Source organism: Melanotaenia boesemani, chromosome 22 (genome assembly GCF_017639745.1).
Source record: "Melanotaenia boesemani isolate fMelBoe1 chromosome 22, fMelBoe1.pri, whole genome shotgun sequence".
Taxonomy (NCBI): domain Eukaryota; kingdom Metazoa; phylum Chordata; class Actinopteri; order Atheriniformes; family Melanotaeniidae; genus Melanotaenia; species Melanotaenia boesemani.
In genome coordinates this window covers 25,467,244-25,489,401 of record NC_055703.1, presented here as the reverse complement: position 1 = coordinate 25,489,401, position 22,158 = coordinate 25,467,244, and the positions used below count along the sequence as shown (strand labels likewise).

Below are 22,158 nucleotides of genomic sequence, written 5' to 3'. Positions count from 1 at the left end.
GGTGATATCCAGTTGCTGGCATGTGACAGGTTCATGAAGTGAAAGTCAGCTGTAAAGTGAGGGTGCAAAGTCCCGGAGAAACCAGGAATGTACATAATAAATCTCATTGTGCCATCACATCATTTTGTTAAGGTCAGAAAGTTATATAGTGCTAGTTTGAGATGATCTAAGTCACATTTGTAAGCCATAAAACTTACACCGAATAGACTGAATAAGTCACAAACACAGGCAGAACGTTTAAACATAGTGTTCTTTATTTAGTTTGTAAACACATATATAAGGACAAAGACGAGCAGAATGAGTTCCTGACTGTTTAGTAGAAAAGTGAAGATAGTTGCTTCTTCAGCTCTGACAGGATGCACAGAGATGAGCGATCCCCAGCGTTCAGCAGCGACTGGAAAAACGTTGTCCGCATCCTGGAGAACAGGAACACGAGCTTGAGGTTAGAGTGGGATTTACTCAAGTTAAGCTATAATAAATCGAGTTTGCCAGATAACCCAGTTTACATAATCCTAAAGATATACTGGGTTTAACAGGGAGTGTGAGTACCAGGGTTCATCTTCTCTGAACCGCTCCACCGTCCAGCGGCCGCCATCTTTCACTGGAACCATCATGCTGTTGGTCAACAGGATGTGGACAGTTTCGGCCACGCCCAGCAGGTCCACCTGTTAGGTATAGACGGGGGATGGGTTAGTGTCTACCAATCTCACCACGGAGGTTCGGTGTGCAGTGAAAAAACAGGCTGTACCAGGTGTGGAGGGTCAGTTGGCGCCAGAAGACCCAGACTGATATAGGTCTCAGCTGACGGCAGCTGCTGGACCGACGTGATGTCCTGCTGGAGGTCCAGGTTCACTGAGGATGACCAATCCATCGCGAAGACAAAGTCGGGGTCCAGGAAGCCTCTGCAGTGGTGAGAAAACCATAAAGTTAAAGTTTTAGAACGACAACAGACTCTCTGTAACCCTCCCCTCCTCCCATAGGGACATACGTGTGACACCGGCTGAGGATGCTGGGATGCAGCGCGCCGTGCAGCAGCCTGCAGGAGTGCAGCTGAGACACCAGCTGCAGCAGGCCGAGGGCTTTTACAGCAACCGCTAGGTCACCAGCGATGCTCTGGGTCAGCTCCTGATGCACAAACACAAAGTTGACCAGGACATGACGGATTCAGTTCTACCTCCTCACCTGTAAATATTCAAGACTCACGGTGAACATGTGATCCGGTGGCGTGGTGTAGACAGTGATGCAACCGTCTTCATACAGGAAACAGCTGATCAGAGGAAGTCCCTCAGCAGCTGGTGAGTTCTTCTTCAGATGCGTAAACTGGTGAAAATCCCAGGGGACGGTGCAGCTGTCCACCTGCAGCAGGGAGACACACCTGATACCAGCCCATACCACCATACATGGTACGACAAACATGGACACAGAGTCAGCGTCCGACTCAGAGGTCCCAACACTGATGGTCAAGTCCACAGTCTCCTCATTGTTGTTCCAAGTCCACGTCCAAAATACTATAGGTAGGTCCGAGTCCACATTCCCACACTGTAGGTCCAAGTCCACGTCCCCAACACTATAGGACCAAGTCCACGTCCCCAACACTATAGGACCAAGTCCACGATACACATATTGTTGGTCCAAACCCCACACTGTTCATCCGAGTCCACTTCCAACACCGTAGGACCAAGTCCACGTCCCTACAGTTTTCAGTCATGTTTGAATTTGCAGATTCACCTTGATGAGGACGTCTTTTGAGTCGTCGTCTGTAGAGCCTTTAAAGATGGAGAAACTGCTTCCATCCACAACTCTGGAGAGGATATGAAACACATGTCCCCCTAGTGGACAAAGATACAGTGGTAAGAACCCACTTCAAGGTATATTTACACAGTTGGAGTCCAGTTTATATCTGAGCTGAAGCTGTAGGACAGATAGACACAACGCAGTAGAGCATGAATGGAAACAGATCTGTAAAATCGGAAGATTTGTTTTGTATCAGAGTTATTTTGACCAAAACCCGTCAGAAATGTAAGTTCTGAGGAAACTGTCAACATGGAAGAAAACTAGTTTCTTTCCGACACATTTTCACTGAACCCATTTAGCTGAGTTTACGTGTACAAGTCAGGAAGCGGTACCTAGACGGAGAAAGCTGCGTTCCTCTACAGCAGGAAGAGGGCGGGGCTCTGAGTGCAAGTCTGAAGAGGAAGTGACATCACAAAGCTGCAACAGTCGTCGGCGAACGTGCGGATCACAGCAGTCAACTACAGAAGAAACCAGAATGACCTCAGAACAGCTTCTATGAAAGATTAGAGAATAATTAAAGCGTAATGATTAATAGAAATCAATCATTTTTAATGAGCTGAGAGGAGGAGTTTTAATGCTGATAAATCAGAGAACTGATTGATTGTAGTAACACTGATCTGTTTAGATCGAGAAGTTGGGGCTAGATTGTCAGAAATCTTACTGCTTTGAGCAGAGATTGGATCTGAATCAGGTCTAGAATCAGTCTGGATTTGAGCTCAATCAGACCCGAATGAAGTCTGGATCAGGTCTAGATAAGGTCCAGATCACATCTGGATCAGAAAAGGCTCAGGTTTGAACCTCGTCTCGATCAGAATTGGATCTGGTCTGGATCAGAGCTGGATCATGTTTGGATTAGAGCTCGCTCACACCTGCGCGGGGTCTCTATCGGATGATTTTAGGATGTGAAATAATTTCATTTTATAGTTAAAATTTATGTAAAATCCCACTTAAAGGTACAACTGCACCACCTGCTGTCAAAAACTGGTAGAACACTTGTATCATTTACTCAGCTATGTATGCATCATGTATGAAAAAACAGCACATATGAGGCTCCCTACGAGATGAGGCTGACTGATCCATCTCATCTTGGTCCTGGATCTGGTCCTGGTCCTGCTGGTGCTGTTCCATTGAGCTGTGGTTTTCAGCAGAGACTTCTCCCAGCGAGCTCAAGGATCCAGCCTCCACATTGGTCTCCTCTATTGGACTCAACTGGTCTCTGGTTTTGGTGACAGAACTTTGGGAGAGGGTCTGGGGGTGAGGGTCCAGCTGAGCCTGGAGGTCCTTGGAGGCCTCCCCTGGCTGACCTGAGAATGGTCACATGTTCATGCCATGATTCAACAAGTTTCAGCCAATGAAACGATACAAACTCACCGTTAAAGGTTCTGTTCTGTGCAGCAGAATCCGGGTTTGTGTTCTGGGTTCCGACTTGGACCACAGAGCCTGAGAGAGTAAAGACGCATGATATAAACTTTGTTTTCAGATGACAGCAGAGCTTGAAACAGATCAGATCCACTCGCCCCAGACCCCCAATTTCCACCGGTTCCGTGTGCGCCGCGGTTTCGTTCCGACCGCCGCGGCGGGTCAGTTCACACCAGAGTGTGTCAGACGCGGAACGACCACGAGTTCTCTCCACCTAGCTGGATCCGCGAGATCACAAAATCACAGGAGAACTGGAAAATCTTGTGATTCTTCACTTCCAGGATAAACGTCTCATCGTCCATGATGAGAAAAAAACAAAACAAAACTGAGCGATTAATGACGTAATGTTTCAGCAAGCACTAATCTTTTCAGTCTGAAGGTGGTTCCAGGCCCTCAAGGGCAGGGTCTTAGAGCTCAGCTGGCTCTCGGGGGCGGGGCTTGTGGGCTCACCTGGCCGTGGAGGAAACTGGATCTTCACGGACAGCCCTCTCTCATCAGGATGCATGAAGACGTCGTCTGGAAGCTCGAATGGTGACGCCTCACTGTTCCTGCTAGATCAGAGTCACATGATGAGGTCTGTTACAGCTGGTCTCTATGGAGACGTCAACATGTGCTGCATGTTTGTTACCCAGCAGGCTTTGCAGCAGCAGACTGACTGTCAACATATATGTGAAAGGAGGCAGCAGCAGTAGGTGGACCTGGGACCTTGACCTGAGAGGAGTCCTGTAAGACAGAATGTTTGATGTCAGGTCCCAGACGGCTCCAACAGGTCACATCAGGATCAAAGACATGTCATCACTCGTGAGGTACTACACACCAGCTATAGTACTCACAGTATCCAGCGTAGTCCCTCTGTGATGACTGAGTTGTTGACTCCTCCCCAGCAGTAAGAGCCTCTTCGCCTCCAGCTCCTGACTCAGCTGCTCTTTTTCCTGCTTTAGTCGTCTCAGCTTTTCTGAAGGAAATAAACAAATAAACATCTCATCGACACAGATCTGAAACTCACCACAAACACTTATATATCCTGGAATCAGTGAATGCATCACTGAACACCCAGTTAGCCAATGCAGTCTGTGAATGTCCCGTGGTCAGTGAACGCACCCTCCATCTCCCTCTGCTTCCCCTGGTTGTAACTTTCAGCTCTCAACTCCTCAAAGCTCATCTCCTCTCCTCCGCTCATCAGAAGATTTTTGCAGTAGGCACTCTGCTGATTGCCTCCGTCGTCCTTGTGAGTACACGCCTCCATTTCCTTATCTATCTCACTATGATTTACTGACCTGAAATCAATATTGGAAGATAACATTTTTATTTAATCTAGTCAAGCAAAATTCAAAACTTTTGTATTTTATACGATTTACTCCAGTTAGTTTAATGTGATTATTGATTTCTATTGGGGTACACACTTACGAACACTCCTCCATCACTGCACCTGGGTCAGTCAGGCAGGAAACAGTCACCTGACTGAAAACACACACACACACACACACACACACACACACACACACACACACACACACACACACACACACAGAAACCCATCAAAATCACATCAGTGTTTCAGTGGCAGAGATTTATTCCAGTGTTGATCAAACTGTTCAGGGAACTGACAGATAAATAAACTCATGTAGGAGTAAATAAACGTACATTATTTGTCTAGAACTATTTTTTTTTTTTTTTTTTTTGCTGTTTCATATTTGTGTTATTTTAGCACTGAATGATAAAACTCTCATGCGAGGCTCAATGAACCGGTTTTTTATCCTTTTTGTTTTCTTACATTTGTTCTTCTCATGTTTTACTTTATTTTACTTTCAATCACGACGCTTCTCCACTCTGCCTTTTAAATTGCCCCTCGGGTCTATTAAAGTTTGTTTTTTAATTGAATTGGCACAAACAGCGGCTAATACAAACTGAAGGATGTCACGTTTATCAGCATGTTTCTTTTATATCTATCTTAATAACATATCGTTTGTTGTTTGTAGCTCAGCCGTATTAAACGATAGATCAAATGTTTCGTTTCCAGCCTTAAATGGTGTTTTCGTTTATCGAAGCACTGCTTATAATCAAGGTTTTTGTAAAATCTGACTGTTTTTTAACGGAGTTCTGTGAAATTGTTAGCTACATTTCGCTACAACACAACCGCTGAATGTTATTAAACATCGACACAAAAGTGAAGAAATAAAAATTATGTCCTGCTCCACAAAAAAGACATGGAAACATTGTTTACTCACGTAAAGTTAAGAAAATAACTTTTTAACAATTCCCTGGTAAAGCCGTTTTAAATTTCCTGCGGCACCTCTGATTGGTCAGTTTGACAGGACAAGTTCTGATGTCACATCCGCTCAGTCACAAACACCACAGCGCCTCTGTTGGTGATAAGGAATACTGCATGCTGACAGGTTTAACAGTTTATTGACTCGTTTAGGGGAAAAACGTTTTAGCTGTTAGTTTCTGAACATTTCATGTTCTTAATCTTCTTACTGTTTGAAGAATCACACACTGTTAATATTTTGACTACAAGTCTGTTGCCTTCATTGTCTGTGGCCATGTAGTCCTCTGAGAGACTGGGGTTGAGCCATATGAAGGGCATGACAGGCCTCCTGACGGACCCCCTGCAGTTTGCCTATGGCCTGATAGATAATGCAGTTAATGTGGGACTGCACTACATCCTGCATCACCTCGACTCCCCAGGGACGCATGGGAGGATTTTGTACGTGGATTTCAGCTCAGCGTTCAACACCGTCATCCCTGAAATCCTCCACTGGAAGCTCACCCAGCTCACAGTGCCAATCTCCACCTGCCACTGGATTACCAGTTTTCTGACTGACTAAAGGCAGCCGCTGAAGCTGGGGAGCATCACATCCAGCACTCAGTCTGTCAGCACTGGCACCCCCCAGGGCTGTGTCCTCTCCCCACTGCTCTTGCCTCTCTACATCAATGACTGCACCTCTGGGGACTCTTCTGTGAAACCCCTAAAGTATGCAGACAACACCACCCTGATCGGCCTGATCCGGGACAGGGACGAGTTCGCATACAAACAGGAGGTGGAACAGTTGGTCGACTGTAGTCAGAACTGTAAAGATGACCGTGGACGTCAGGAGAAAACCCTCAATATCTGCCCCCCTCACCATCCTCAACAACACAGTGTCTACTGCAGACACCTTCAGGTTTCTGGGAGCCACGATCCTTCGGGATTTGAAGTGGACTCCTCACATAGACTCTGTCTAGAAGAGGTTGTACTTCCTCCAACAGCTCAGGAAGTTTAACCTGCCACAGGAGATGCTGCTTTTTACCCTGCCATCATCCAGTCTGTATTCTTTAAATCCATCTCTGTCTGGTTTGGATCCACCAAACTGGACAGGCACCAACTGCAAAGGACAATCAGGTCTGCAGAGAAATGGGGTTGACCTACCCTCCATCCAAGACTTGTACCTGTCCAAGGTCAGGAAACAGGTGGATGACATCTCTGCAGACCCTACACACCCTGCACAAAAACTTTTAAACTCCTCTCGTCTGGTAGGTGCTACAAAGCGCTGTATGCCAAAACCACCAGTTACAGAGACAGTGTCTTCCCCCAGGCCATTACCCTGATGAACAATATCCCACGCTGATGCATATTTCCACATAAATGCGCATAGCTGCACTACCTCATCCTGTAAATACTATGTTAATGTTATGTTGTATCTATTTTGCTTCTTTTTTCTATTTTTATTTACTTTTATTTTTCATTATTTTTTTGTCAATGTTCTGTATTTATTTAGCACTTTTACCCAAAGCACTTTACATCATACATCACATTCACCCATTCACACACACATTTACACTCGGATGGCTGAAGCTGTCATGCAAGGTGCTCAACCACGATCTATCAGGAGCAGTGTGGGGTTTGGTGTCTTGCTCAGGGGCACCTCAGCATGAGCTCGACAGGCCGAGGATCGACCCAGCAACCTTCAGGCTACAAGATGACCACTTTACCCACTGAGCCATGCTGCCCAAAAGTACATTGTACTGTGCTAAAAGTACAACGAGAGCAAAATTCACTGGAGTCAATTCCTTGTTTGTGTGTACAGACTTGGCAAAATTAATTATTTTGATTTTATGTTATTTAATCCACCACATTTCACTGTGTTCATATATATATATATATATATATATATATACACACATGACACATGTTCGGCTGCTTGTTAACGCAAAAATCTAATCAGCCAATCACATGGCAGCGACTCAGCGCATGCATTTGGCATGTTCTGGGTCGTTATGTTGGTCCACTTCCACTTCTGACAGAAGGTGTAACATTTTCCTCCAGTTCATGGATTTTATGACCAGACCAGAACATTTCTACCTCCATTCTTCAGCTCTAGTGTCAGGTTCATTAAACGTGACGCCTGTTACTGCATCCAGGTGATGTTGTGGTATGCAGCGGTTGGAACGAAACCGTGGTAAGTGCAGCACACACGGGACCGGTGGAAATTGGGGGTCTGGGGCGAGTGGATCTGATCTGTTTAAAGCTCTGCTGTCATCTAGAAACAAAGTTTATATCATGTGTCTTTACTCTCTCAGGCTCTGTGGTCCAAGTCCAGGTTGTCCCCCAGTGGTGGAACGATCTACCAAACTCCATCCGATCCGCAGAGTCCTTATCCACTTTTAAAAGCAAGCTAAAGACTCAGGTGTTTAAGGAGCATCTTTAAACATGGGTTAGTTCAACAGAAAAATACAGCACAAAGAGGAGCCTTGAGGGTATTTAAAGTTCTGACTTTCAGCCAACAGATGGCGCTAATGTATCAGATCTGGAAAAGTTTCCATTCCACTGAAAATAAAGACAAGTTTATTTGTGTAGCGCATTTACAAGACAAATCAAATTGCTTCACATTAAGAGCATTACAGCAGGTGGCAGAAGAAGCATAAAAATCTACATTAAAAGTAATTAAAAAGAGAAAAAGCTCAAATAGATAAAATGTGAGATAAAAAAGTTACAATGTGATGAATTAACAGTTATTTTGATAAAATGCTGCAAACAGAAAAGTTTTTACTACAACTGCAACTTTATTTATAACATACTTTAAAAACAACAAAGTTGAACAAAGTGCTACGATGTGCAGCCTTGATTTAAAGCAGCTGAGCTTCATCAGACCTGCAGATTTCTGGGAGTTTGTTCCAGATGTGAAAAGCGTGAAAGCTGAATGCTGCCTCTACATGTTTAGTTCTGACTCTGGGAACAGAAAATAGACCCGACGCTGATGACCCGAGAGATGTGGTTGGTTTATAATCAACCAAATAAGGAAATACGTGTCATGGTCAATAAAATGAAAGAGGTTAAAAAGTCTGTACACTCACCTGGAGGTCGTGTTTGAAATGTGAGGAACCTTTGAGGAACCACAGAGCTGGAAGTGCAGAATGATCTGTGGTTTCCATTGGTTGTGGGAATCGCTTCATCAACATAAACGAGCACAAATGTCCTTTTAAATGTGTTATTTTACATATTGCTGTAATTACAAAATAAATAAAAAAATAAAAAAATAAATAAAATAAATAATAATAACAAAAAAAGTACAAAACAGCCCTGGTTCTTTGGTTGAAGACTAGAGCAAGGTATTCTGGGAAAAATAAGTGCTGTCCTATCTTTTTCCCCAATTTGAAAGTTATTACAATGTCAATGACCTGTTTTATAGAGTATGTTTTCAACGTTGATTTGTGGTTAAAAAAAAGATATTGTTAAATATATTTATTTATGTATCACAAAATGTTTCAAATTCCAATTCAAGTTGAATCGGAGCGCGTCCAATTCAAGAAATGAATAGGTGAAATTTTCACTTCAATTCTGAATGTTGTGCAAGCCTGATTAGTAGTAGAGAGGTGAAGTTTTGACACAAGTTAGAGGAGAAAGTCTGTTTCTTTATTTAAAACATGATTGAGCAGCTCAACGTCAAAACACTTGTAGTTTCTAAAAGTAAATATAAATAAATAAAATAAGACGGCCAGTGGGATTAAACAGGTTAACTGAACATCAACATAAGTAACAATAAACAAGGATGAAATGAGAGTCGGATCAGTGTTTGTTTATTTTCTTTTTTAAAACTTATTTTTGTTATTCTCTTTATGAATTTGAATCGTGCACGTGAGATTTGCATGCTGGTGTTTGAGCGTTTGACTGAAACTCATCACACCTGTCGGCAAGGCCGCATCTGGGTGACGTCAGAGGAGATAGTCTCGGTGTCTGTGGGCGGGTGTCTATTTTCCTTCCTGGAAGTAAGCAGGTGAGACACACCTGAGGAGCGCGCGGAGTGAGACGACAAACAGCAGCGAGATTTTCGGACAGTTTCTCACTGAAACATTCAGCCTAACAGCGGCTGAAAATGCGTCAGTCCTCCTTTTTATCCTCTTCCTCTGTCCTGCTCCTTCTCCTCCTCCTCACGCACCATGGCGCAGCGGCGGAGGACGTGGACAAGTGCAGCGACACCTTCCGCCGCGGTGACGGCGACTTCGTGCTGGACACGGAGGAGGCGGTGCGCTACGGAGCGACTTTGCTGACCACCCTGCACGTTCCCACCGTTGAGGACTGCGAGCAGCTCTGCTGTGGGGATCCGAAATGCAACCTGGCGCTGCTGGAGCCACGCGCCGCCACGGGGGACAGGACGTGCGTCATGTTCGACTGCATTTACAGGAACCGCTTCGTGTGCCGGTTCGTGAACCAGGACGGGTACCAGAGCTTTATCAGAGACACTGTGTTTCAGAAATACCTGAAGGGACCAGGTAAGACTGCAGTCGTCCAGGGGCGTGTCTGGGAAATGTTTGACTGGGGGTGGAGTGGGTGGGGTGGGATGGGGGCTGAATAATTCTCACAACAATGTCAACTGGACATAAAATATCAGCAAATGGTGCGAGAACAAAAGTTTGAAGGGGATCAGATGGAAGATTCAGAAACTCTCGGATTAGAACATGTCCGATATAAAATCAGAACCTCTGAAATCCTGGATCGGTACCTGTTCGATCCCGGTTTGGAACTGGTAAGATCCCAGATCGGAACTTGTCTGATCTGAGATCAGCTCTCTGCTCTGACTGATCCATTAAGGGGAATTAATTGATTATTTTCTATCGATCATGTTTTTATTGGTGTTGATTTGTGGTTTAGTCTGAGGGTTAAAGTTTGTGTGGAGGTCCAGCACATGCTGATCATAGAACGTTCAATAGATCCAAAACCAGTATGAGCCCATTCTGGTGAATTCAGACTGATTCTGAACTGATTGATTACATCCAAGAAGTGATTTTTATATGATCAAGTTTAAAAAGTTAAATTTAAGTTTAAAGTAAAATCCATGAAACGTCTAACCACTAGTGGGCAGTGCTGAGTTCAGAGTTCAGGTCTGCGTTCTGTCAGTTTGGGACACCGGTTGGTGGCGGTAATGCACCGCTGTAAACCCGACACACTTACAGACTTCCGTCAAAACGTCCTGCCATCTTTACAGCTGTCATCGTCGTCTCTTCTTCTTGTTCCTCTTCTTCTTCTCTGGCTTGTTCCTTTCTCTGATTGTTTCGCTGCTTAACACTGACCCTGTGGTTTCCGGTGGTATTGTTTCTTTGCTGTGTCAAGCGATGGATCTGCAAGGCCCCCGAAAGCAGACCAAGTTATGCGCGTAAACGCAGGAGACGGACAAAAGTGTCAAACCTGTCGGCATGTCCATCTTCTGTGTCCTCACACAGTTGAACAACGTCTGTCTGATGTGAAAACTCACTTCACAGGACATCAGTCTCTTATTTGATGGTCTCTTTCCTGGTTTCATGTTTGGAGGTCCTGCTGAAAATCTCATACTGTTGTTGGAGCTCATAAAGAACTCTGACTGGCTCCTTCCTGTGGACCACCATCGTCATGTTGGTCCTCAGCTAGTTTCCTTCATGGCTGTCTAAACATCAGTGTTGCATCATGTGGCCTAGTTTGGGTTATTATATCATCCTGAATCCGTTTCTCCATCACAAAACTTCACCGTGTCTCTCCAGGTAAGAAGGCTCCGCCCATCGCCAATGCAGGCCGCGATGTCATCGTTCAGCCAGGGCAGGTCGTGACCCTCAATGGCATCGAGAGTCTGGCCCTGGATGACAGGAAGATCACCAACTACAAATGGAGTCTGCAGAGCGGAAATGACAGCGTCAAGATGGCGGTAAGACCTCCATCAGTGTTCCTCCACCCTTCAGTCTGCCTTGTTAACCACAACAAACACAGCAGTGTAAAAGCTGGCAGGTTGCGTCTGAACAGGTGTGTGTGCAGGTGAACCCTTGTGATCACCTCTTGCTGTCTTGATGTTTTTACTGGGATTTTGCAGAAAACAGATCTACCTGACCAGGTGGAGCTCTCCAACCTGCAGCCCGGCTCCTACATCTTCAAGCTGACCGTCACCGACTCCAAAGACCAAACAGGCGACGCCAAGGTCAGGGTCCTCGTCCTCAGCCAGGAGCTGTCCAGCTGTGAGTGCTCATGGGGGAAATTTAACCCTCTGATCAGTATAGATCCAGCTTGTTGATTCTGTTCTTCGATCTCAGCTTATTGATCCGTTTAATGAAAGAGGATCAGCTGATTTGATGAGTCTGTTTGTGTCTCAAACTGATGACCCACGCCTTCTCAGACCGGTCGGACTGGATCTCTCACACACACACAAACAGACACAGTCTTTCAGCAGAAACCAAACCGGATCATCCAGGTCTCGTCTTGACTTGTTTCAGCGTGTTTAGACTCGTTTACATTTGGCTCAAGTCAGAATCCTGAAGATTTTGTGATTTGTGATGAATTTCAGTAGTTTTATTGTAAACAATACAAGTTTGTGCTCCTGGAAAAAAGGATCTGTGTTTGTAAAAAGAAATGCTTTAGTAAACATCTGTGGGACCACAGCAGCACACTGAAGATCATAAAGATGGATGATGATGCGACTTCTACTATGGGCTATAATTTATGATAATGTTGGAAATAAAGTAACAATTTAGCCATTTTTAGTCTTTCTGATGGTTGTTTTACTATGTAAAAATACACATATACCATCAACTCTTAATCCCAGTCAGCATCAGTCATGATGTTTCTCAGCTGTCAGATTGGGAGGTAAAATGATGTAAAATGAATGTATGAATAGATGTAGCAGCATAAAGGCCGACCAGAAGAAGAAAGCAGAATTTATTACTAACAGAACTTTGTAGAAATAACACACAGATCAACAGTGACCAAGCCTTTTCTCATCTCATCGTTCTCTCAAGTCTTGGCTGTCAGGAGAAAAAATATTGTTATTGAAACAAACACACAACATAAACTATTTCCATGTTTCCACTTTTTTCTCATTTCCAGTTATTCCTGCTACTATTTACCTGCTATCCTCACTAAACCAACTCCAGCTCAGCTGCTTTGTGGCGCCACCGTGCATCAGAAACGTCTTCTTGGCTTTATTCCAGCCATAGAGGAGCATTATTTTTCTTCTTTTCACACACACATAGAACTTTCTGCTCACTGCTTGATCTTTGGCTGCTCCTGATTGGACGTTACCGTCAATCTAAGCTCTCTGATTGGTGGAAAGTCTGACAGGAAGTGGCTTCATCATCATGTCCAGGTCTAAATAGAGGTGATCCCAATCTTTAATGATGAAAATGTGATAATGGTGTTATTGAGGTTTGATCATTGTGGATTTACCATATAACTCTGAGTAAAAACTACATTTTGTGGCTGGATTTTAAACAGCGTTGCAAACAACCCTTCCTGAGACACTGGTGACGATATAAGTGACAGTTCTCCAGGGTGCTGACGATCTAGCAGGATTTTAAGGGTTAAAATTCACATTTTTCGCCATTTTTGTGTACAAAAATACATGATATGTAAATAATCTGGAATTTATAGTCATAAGTATGAAAAAGTAAATTTACATTTGCTGTACATAACAAAGACAGGAGCTAATGATTTCACCTCCAATGATACTTATTTTCATGTTTAGTAGTTTTAAATATGATCCAGAGACCAAAAAGGGTCTTAGGGGTGTGATTAATTTTATTTTGTAAATCGGGACAGAGTGTTAAACCTTTACCTTATTTCCCACATTGTTGTTAATTATAACTCACCTGAGTCGCAGAAGTAGTCGCTCCATCATCCTTCTTTAAAATCTGCTCCCCTTTAAAGCCCTTCTACTGAACTACTGAACAGATTTTCTCATGTTGGCGCCCCTAACGACGACTATTTTGTCCTCCATCAGAGTAAACATCAGTCGAAAGATTACTCTTCTTATCTCTTGCTCTTTCCTTTTTTTCTTTTCTTCTGGCGTATGATGCAGATCCATAAAGTGAAATTCTGACAACTGTCTCACTTCAGTGACATAACAGGTGGATGAAATGTGAAATGACCATTAAAACTGAGGTTTCTTTGAAAAAGATCGGATATGTATCCAGTTTTGTACCACATTAGGAAGTGGCCCGGGTTGAATTAGAAAAAAATCTGATTTGTGCTGTTCAGACTGTAACAAAAGGATCTGATATGAGTCACATATGGATCAAACGTGGATTTGAGTCACTTTTGCCTGCAGTGTGAACGGAGCCTTAGAGGTTTAAGACCAGAAAGTTACATAGTGCTACTTTAAAAACGTATTTCAATCTTAAAACTCTGCGTTTCAGATTTTTTTGATGGCACAGTGACCTCTTTTATGTACATTTCTGGAACTGCAGAGTCTTGACTCTGAGAAAATGCACTATACAGCTTTTTCTCATGGGGCAGCATGTGACAATGCAGCAGTTCATTTTTTGCACCGTATCACATGCTAGCGAGCGGATATAAACTCACCGGCTGTATGAAACGTGTGCCTTGGCTGATTCAGCAAAGAAACGCACATTTTTGGAGGAACAGGGGAAAAGAAAGAAAGGAATCGAACATGTGATACAACAACGTTTTACTGGTTGGAGAGATCTCCGTGCAGGTAGGATGCAGGATGAATGCTGGCTTAGCCAAAGTTCTGTAGTGCGTCTTTAAGAACCTGCAGCAGTCATGTACAACCAACAAACAACCCCTCCTCTGACTGGACAGCTGGATAAACCTGATCCAATCAGGTTTAAAATGCCAAATTTAGCAGTTTCCTGTTTTTCATCTGTTTCTTTTTTCCTGTCTTTGTTTTTTACAAAATACAGGTTTTTGTTAAACATGCAGAAATTTGCTCAGACATGTTTTTTTTCCTTTTTTTTTTAACAGAGCAAAACTTGATTTCCAGCTACAAACTTTAAAATTATTTGTGAGCATTTATTAACAACCATAAAATCATTATGACTGATTTGAGCCAATAGTTACACAACTCGCTGATAATTAACCGCAGCTCTAATCCGTGTCAGCCCTGTTACCTGTAAAAATTGTGAAATGACAGTGTAAATACCACGTCTCCATGGTAACCAGAGTGTTGACATATCGGCACTCCCTGCAGTTGTAGCCACACACCCAGCTGTGGGTTTATGTATTTGTTGAGCCACAGTGGCAGGCGTGTTTATCTTACAGTGGAGACAGGAAGTGATGTCATGCACCTGTCCTCCCTCAGTGTACTGCCTGGCTCCTCTGAAGGTCGGCCCGTGTCGCGCGGCGTTCCCTCGCTGGCATTACAACGTGGAGGCAGGCAGCTGTGAGCAGTTCACGTTCGGAGGCTGCACACCCAACAAGAACAACTATTTGTCCGAAAAAGAGTGTAAGGCAGCCTGCACGGGAATTACAGGTAGCACACACACCTGACGACGCATTCACACACCTGACGTCATACACACACCTGCTGCTACTGATTTCTGTATTTTCCTTCCAAAGTATCATCACAGAGGAGCATCTCTCTGCCTGCAGCAGGTGAGTCCCACAATGCACTTGTTCACATCTGCTCCGCTGCACAGTCAGGACGCTCAGGATAAATGTGTGTGTTCAGAGGTGTGTGGCGTGGAGTGTGATCCCGATCAGCTGATCTGTGGAAACGGCTGCTGTCTGGACAGAAGTCTAGAGTGTGACGGCACGACGCATTGCAGCGACGGATCTGACGAGGATCACTGCAACAAACGTAACACACACACACACACACACACACCTCATGATGACACAACACACACACGGAGTGTAACACTCTTCCTCCTCCTCAGTGAACCAAACCTTCAACCAGCTGCTGAGCATCGATGTGAACCAGAGGAAAGGTCAGTATCCTCATCTCAAGTATCCTTAAGTTTCCATGGTAACCGCCCCCCTCCCAAATATGACTACTCAGGTAAAAAGCTGAAGTCTGACAGCTCCTCCTCTTCCTCCTCAGCCCGGTGCACAGACCTGCCCGTCACCGGTCCGTGTCGGGCGAGTTTCACCCGCTGGTACTACGACCCCCTGAACAGGAAGTGCCACCGCTTCACGTACGGCGGCTGTGACGGAAACGAAAACAACTTTGAGGAGGATGGGGCGTGCAGTGAGGCGTGCAAAGGAGTGACGGGTATGCACAGCACACCTCTGACCCGTACATCGCAATCCAAAATGGCTGCCTCCCACTCAGGAAATCTGTTGTTCATCTTTACATTCAGCCATTTCATCCAGCACTGAAGTTTCAGCCCATCAGAACCCTGCAGTCTGGTTTAAATCCGTTTACAGGAACAGGTAGACCCGATTCGGAAGTCCAGACTCAGTGTGAGTTCAGGGTGTTAGGAGTTTTTTTGACTGTAGAGAGGGCCACCCCTACTCATTCTGCAATTGTGGAGCCACAGACATATGGAGCTAAGATAAAGACATAAGTTTTGTAACTTGAATCTCTAGATTTGAAAGTGCAACAACAAGAACAGGTAGAAATCAAATCCACAACTATGAATTAATTCTGCAACCTGAAAATACTTATTTTCTACACACACATTACATGCAAACAGAAGAACCAGGGAGATTTCTCTAATCCAGTGGTTCCTAACCTGGGATCCCTGAATCTCCAAGATTTTTTTTCTTTTTAATATAATTTTGTTTTGTTTGTTTGTAAAGTTTTGTTTACATGGAACTGGCATACTGGGAGCATAAAAACACCAGTGGTTGTGGAGTACTTCATGTCTGTCCTGGTTACCTTGATTTTTCTTTTTTTTTTGTCTTGATTAATGGACCATGTCTGATAATGCTACAGTGCAGATGATTAATCTCTAAACAAACAAAAATAATAATGAGGCTTGATCATTACCTTAACTTTGGTTTTATCAAAGTGCTCAGTCAGAATGCATCATTTGTGGCGAGAAGCTAGCTAATAAAAGCATAAAACCTAGCATGGTTTCAGCATGTGATGGATATGGAAGTATATGGCTCTTTGGTAGCTGCATGAAGAGGATCTATTCTAATCACAGATCGAAGAGGACTAAGATTCTCCTTATCCACAACCTAACTGTGGTGTTGAAAAATACTACTATGACATCTGACCAAGGCTAGCGTAACCATTGTAGCTCCCTAAAGCTGGGTAGGCTTATGGATAAAAAAAACATTTAAGAATCAGAGGTGGCTAATAGAGACATGTTTTTTAACCTCCAGAAAGAAACCTTGGTACTACCTCCAGGAACCTGTGACAGTTGTGCTGGTCGTAGTGGTCCTTTTCCACTCAGGCACGCCACTTTTACAACTTATAAGCAAAGAGAAAAGCAGCACAAGCAGTAGCAGGCAGATGTCGTGGAACTTTGTTCGTTTAAAGTTGCGCTGATCTGCCGATATGGTGCAGATATAATCTTACTTGGACGATGCTAACATTGAGGGATCTTTAATTTATTGTGTCATTTAACACTACGATTAATTGTGAAATCAAGTAAATGTGATCCCTACTCAGACACCGCAAGTTATAAACAGCAGGTTCTGCAGAGATTGAGGTGGCCCATCTCTTCATGCAACCAGTAAAAACTGCTACAAAAATACGAATAAAATATTTTTAAAATGTAAAATTTGAAGTTCAATGCAGTTATAGAAGTGTATATATATTGAATCTCCAAGAGTATAAAGTGTAGCAGATGGTATTCTGCTGAGTCAGTATAGATGAAACGGAGAAAACGGTGCTAGTATTGCAGTAATTATGGAGACCAGTTATAAAACAACAGTGCATAATATTTAAGTAAAAACTGTGAACATATGATAACTACAATGAAGTGATGGTGGGGCTTTTTCAAATTGTGGGTGAGGAGGCTCATGGAGTGAGGGTAAAAGCTCCTCCAGAGTCTGTTTTAGATCTCAGGCTGCAAAACCGTTTCCCAGAGTTCAGCAGCCTGAGCTCAGTTACTTGGGTGGGATGAGTAATTTAGGATTTTAACAGCCCTTCTTCTGCAGCATCTGGTTCTGAACCATCTGTGGAAGTATCACTGCAAGATTGTGTGATCATGTTGGACAGAGACAGCTGCTGCATGGACAGGAGGAGAACCACTTATCCACCATCACAGACAGGTTTCTGTCGGAGACATGAAGACATGGTTTATATTGATACTGTGATGATGAACTGATTCATGGTCCATAGTTGAGTCTGACTGTTTAGTTGAAGGTGATGTTCCCTCCATCACCTGACAGTTGGGTCACCTGGTGGGCAGGTTCAGATCCAGAAGCCATAAGAGAGGCTGAACCAGAACCAACAGAACGATTTGTTTTGTTTCCCACAAGTACCGTTGGACATCTATGAAGATGCTATCTGACGTCAGAACTGCTTCCAACATCCAACTTTAGAAGTGAACAGAATATAGTGTCACACAGTCCAGTATTGTCTCTGCAGTTGTGTAAACTAAAGTCTGATTCACATCAGTCATGTTAATGAGAGAGTAGTTGTTTCAATTTTTTCAGTGAATATACTGCAAATCTTTACTGGTTTGTGTGGTCACCATTTGTTTCCATCAGCTCTGATGGGCATTGACTCATTTTGGAAAAAGAGAAAAGCCCCTCGATAGCAGAGAAGTGTGAAACTTAGTTTTAATCAGTGTTGCTGTTGTCATTGAACTGGTCTGATGCCAAATGTGAACAAAACCTTGGTGGAATCATACATGAATTTTTCCATACCATCTTTATTTATAAAGGACCTTAAAAGCAGCAACGTGGCTGACCAAAGTGCTGTACAATAAAAACAGAAATAAAATGAAAACAACTCTTCTTTTTGTCTGTGTTTTTGCAGAGAAAAATGTGTACTCCAGAGGGATGTTTGACCGTTATGAGACAGACGACCCAGCAGATGACTCAGGTATACTCCTAAATATTTTATAGGATGATCACTTTGAATCTACAGCTTCCCCAGTAAATATAAAACAATAAAAGGAACTAAATTCAAACATCAGCTACTGATCGGACCAATGATCAACCGGCCATACATAGTGCTGATATTGATATCTGTGGTCAAACCAGCTGCTCCATGCTGCTGTATTCAGACATTACTGGTGGATGCGCTGAAATAGTGATTGGTGTTGTGTTGGAGGTTGTTACTCTTCAGGTAAAAAAACTGAATTCAGGAAGGACGTCAGCAGTCTGAATTTCCTCCAAATTGATTCACAGTTCAGCCTTTTTACAAAGAAGTACCAGAGAGGACAGTAGTACTAGACAAGGCAGCGGTACCAGAGAGGACAGTAGTACTAGACAAGGCAGCGGTACCAGAGAGGACAGTAGTACTAGACAAGGCAGCGGTACCAGACAAGGCAGTGGTACCAGAGAGGACGGTAGTACTAGACAAGGCAGCGGTACCAGAGAGGACACTAGTACCAGACAAGGCAGTGGTACCAGAGAGGACGGTAGTACCAGACAAGGCAGCGGTACCAGACAAGGCAGCGGTACCAGACAAGGCAGTGGTACCAGAGAGGACGGTAGTACCAGACAAGGCAGTGGTACCAGAGAGGACGGTAGTACCTGACAAGGCAGCAGTACCAGAGAGGACGGTAGTACCAGACAAGGCAGTGGTACCAGAGAGGACAGTAGTACTAGACAAGGCAGCGGTACCAGAGAGGACAGTAGTACTAGACAAGGCAGCGGTACCAGACAAGGCAGTGGTACCAGAGAGGGCGGTAGTACCAGACAAGGCAGCGGTACCAGACAAGGCGGTAGTACCAGAGAGGACGGTAGTACCAGACAAGGCAGTGGTACCAGAGAGGACGGTAGTACCTGACAAGGCAGCAGTACCAGAGAGGACGGTAGTACCAGACAAGGCAGTGGTACCAGAGAGGGCGGTAGTACCAGACAAGGCAGCGGTACCAGACAAGGCGGTAGTACCAGAGAGGACGGTAGTACCAGACAAGGCAGTGGTACCAGAGAGGACGGTAGTACCTGACAAGGCAGTGGTACCAGAGAGGACAGTAGTACTAGACGAGGCAGTGTATATAATATCATGGTAGTGTGCCAGGGTTCTAACACTGTGGGGTTCTGTTCAGTTACAAGTGTGTGTACTGACAGGAAGTGATCTTGTTGTTTTATCTTTAGGCAACGTCACGCTGGCTGTATTGCTGTCGGTGGCCATTTTGGTGCTACTGGCCATCACAGCTTACTGCTTCATGCGGGCGCGGAAGGAACGCTCCCAAAATTCTGTCTCCACAAGACCCGCCCACGTGGCTCTGTCAGAACAGGAAACGCTCGTTTACAACAGCACCACCAAACCTGTGTGATGTCATCAGCACGGTACTGCCGTTACCATAGCGACCCACCTGCAGTTCCAGCTGCCGTTTCGGACCCCTGTTTGAAATGTCCCACAGTTCATTTGTTGTATTTGTTTGCCCTCCTGATGTTTTGACTATTAACAGTGGATTTTATTTATGAGATGATTTGTGTCAGCAGTGAACTAATGTTCACAGATAAATTCACCTCTTCTCCCAGTCAGAGCAGCCCTGTCCGTTTTTTCTCTGATCAACTGAAATGATTGAAAGTGAAGCTTATCAGGCTGGATCATTTAGATTTCTGACACTGAGCTGTTTCTTTTTTTTACTGGGTTTCTGCAGGTTTGTCCTGTTTGAATTTCTGTTCAGAATATATTTGAGTCAGTGTTTGGGTCTCAGGTTTTACTAGTTTTAAAGCACAATGTGTCTGTAAATATTACATTAAATGTGTTTTTAATAAGCTCTGCTGTCTGTTTGTAATGTTTGATATGTGAAATAAATCCAGATGGAAATCATCTGTGTGGAGTTTAATTGAACCCACGAGGGCTTCAGAGTCTCATCTGGATCCACAACTGGAATTAAAACATGTTTACAGAAGCGGCTTGCTGTAAGAGATATAGAAACCTGAAAGTTCACCTTAAATGTTCACACTTACCTTCTCAAAGGGAGCCAGGTCATTTACTTTTGGACTTGTCTGAAGTCTGAAAAGCTTCAAAACGTACAGGCAAAGATCTCTGAATGAACTTATTGGTACTGAGAGGCACTGGGAAATACAGTTTATAATCCTGTCTCTGAGCTTGTGCCAACATGTCCTGGTTGATCCAGTAATCTGGGGACAATTCTTGGTACAGATGTGAAAATACTCAGATCTGATCACTTCATGTGAATGTGCACAGCCAAATTCTAACCCGTGAACTTGGTGTAAATACGACCATATTTTGATTATTGTTTGCGTTTGAGTTGCAGACAGAATATTAAGTTCATGTTTATATGTTCCACATTGTTGTCTGGCGATTCATGTACAGTACCTGTGTACAAGTTACAGATTGTAGCTTGATTAAAGTCACATTATGTAACTTTCCAACCTTAAAACTCATGCTCACATCCTCTCCCCCTTTGCCACTGTGAAGTTTGGATCCATCCAGTCTTCATCTATGTCCCTAAACACAGTGCTTAGGGTTTTAGGTTTATCTGCTGAAGAAGCTAAATGTCACATGATGAAAACTCGTATTCAAAAATACTAATAATGAGATCTTGCAACCCTGGAGCCCACATCATGTGTTGTCGTCAACTGTGTTTGTAAATGGACCACATGAGCATCATCCATCAGTGGACACTGAACTGAGCACAGAAACTTATTTTCTCACATTCAACCATCTTTACACTTGGATTTTACTTCCAAAGGAGCTGGCAGCTGACGGCTTCCTGCTGAACTCTCTGTGTTCGTATCTTTGTCTTCTGACAGGCTGAGACTCGTCTGATGAGCTCATGTTGTGTAACTGTTTACTGCAGCTGAACTCAGTGTTTCACACCCACCAGTAGTTCCTCGTGTGTCCAGCAGCAGAGATTATCTTTTCATCAAATATGAAACTTGTAGTTAGTTCTGCTGCAAATTACAGATGCTGCTTCACTTAATACAAACTTGGTAAATGTGTTTTATATTTATATTGATTTATCTTAAATGGCATTTATACTTTTAGAACTATTGTTGCTTACTTTTGGCTTTTTACTTTTTGTTTTACACATTTTTATCTATGTTGTTTTTGTGGGACAGTTGCAACAGAATTTCATTCTGCAGTGCATCTCTGGTCTCCTGTTTGTGAATGATCATTTTTTTTTCTTCTTCTCTTCTTCTATTTGTGTTTCAGGCTGACAAAAAACAAACAAAACTACTTTTCTGTTGTTTTGGGGCCACATGCTGGAGTCCAGTTACAATTCTAAACCAGAAAATGTTGTTGCACGTTGTAATGTTTCCATTGCTTCTCCCAACACTTAAGACATTTTGACTTTGTGAACATCAAGTGATGAAAACTTCCAGGTGTTATTTTGTCACAGCTTAAAACTTTCAACAGTACAGGGTCATGAGTGTTTCTAAATTCTCATTGTGTTTTTTCTGATTTGAAATTGTAGAATTGTGAATTGAATGTGTTTTAATAAACAACTGCCATAACAATAATAAATTAATAAAATCAATAACTACAGAAAATAAGTTTATCTGAAGACTCAATTTCGCAGTGCAGTGTGTGTGTGTGTGTGTTTGGAGATTTGTCGCCCCCTGCTGGTCGTCCTCGCTGTACTGCAGCTTAAAGCTTTTATTTAAATGAATGAAAATTAAACCAAAATCAGGTGTCAGTTTCCGACCTTGGACAATTT

General features: G+C 43.4%; 2 protein-coding genes across 5 annotated transcripts; one reads left to right on the top strand and one right to left on the bottom strand.

The window, feature by feature from the left end:
• Nucleotides 1-239: 239 nt before the first annotated feature.
• bub1ba (BUB1 mitotic checkpoint serine/threonine kinase Ba) lies at nucleotides 240-5,542 on the bottom strand. Of its 4 annotated transcripts, none has more exons than XM_041975511.1 (15): nucleotides 5,474-5,542; nucleotides 4,621-4,674; nucleotides 4,315-4,490; nucleotides 4,047-4,168; nucleotides 3,842-3,936; nucleotides 3,664-3,764; nucleotides 3,166-3,234; nucleotides 2,853-3,098; nucleotides 2,127-2,252; nucleotides 1,729-1,829; nucleotides 1,204-1,356; nucleotides 989-1,125; nucleotides 749-902; nucleotides 550-665; nucleotides 240-416 (listed from the first exon to the last, which is right to left on the bottom strand). In XM_041975511.1, the coding sequence occupies exons 2-15, from the start codon at nucleotides 4,632-4,634 to the stop codon at nucleotides 314-316; spliced, it is 1,713 nt and encodes a 570-aa protein (XP_041831445.1). In that variant the 5' UTR covers nucleotides 4,635-4,674; nucleotides 5,474-5,542; the 3' UTR covers nucleotides 240-313. The 4 variants fall into 4 exon arrangements, with proteins under 4 accessions (XP_041831445.1, XP_041831441.1, XP_041831442.1 ...); XM_041975507.1 differs by having other exon boundaries at nucleotides 5,442-5,538; XM_041975508.1 differs by having other exon boundaries at nucleotides 3,664-3,761; nucleotides 5,442-5,538.
• Nucleotides 5,543-9,450: 3,908 nt separating this feature from the next.
• On the top strand, nucleotides 9,451-20,300 carry LOC121633469 (kunitz-type protease inhibitor 1-like). Its single transcript, XM_041975534.1, has 10 exons — nucleotides 9,451-9,963; nucleotides 11,206-11,366; nucleotides 11,529-11,670; nucleotides 14,748-14,918; nucleotides 15,005-15,040; nucleotides 15,117-15,245; nucleotides 15,325-15,375; nucleotides 15,489-15,659; nucleotides 18,327-18,392; nucleotides 19,616-20,300. Exons 1-10 carry the CDS (start codon nucleotides 9,567-9,569, stop codon nucleotides 19,795-19,797), a joined length of 1,506 nt encoding a protein of 501 aa, XP_041831468.1. The 5' UTR covers nucleotides 9,451-9,566; the 3' UTR covers nucleotides 19,798-20,300.
• Nucleotides 20,301-22,158: the final 1,858 nt, after the last annotated feature.

Excerpts from the sequence above, each read along its gene's own strand:
- bub1ba (XM_041975511.1), bottom strand. Across the intron at positions 2,253-2,852 it reads GGATCAGTCAGCCTCATCTC|TTGACTGCTGTGATCCGCAC; the intron begins GTAGGGAGCCTC and ends TTTCTTCTGTAG. Across the intron at positions 903-988 it reads ATCCTCAGCCGGTGTCACAC|AGGCTTCCTGGACCCCGACT; the intron begins GTATGTCCCTAT and ends TCACCACTGCAG.
- LOC121633469 (XM_041975534.1), top strand. The coding sequence starts at position 9,567 with ATGCGTCAGTCCTCCTTTTTATCCTCTTCCTCTGTCCTGCTCCTTCTC. Across the intron at positions 11,367-11,528 it reads ATGACAGCGTCAAGATGGCG|AAAACAGATCTACCTGACCA; the intron begins GTAAGACCTCCA and ends GGGATTTTGCAG. Across the intron at positions 11,671-14,747 it reads CAGCCAGGAGCTGTCCAGCT|TGTACTGCCTGGCTCCTCTG; the intron begins GTGAGTGCTCAT and ends GTCCTCCCTCAG.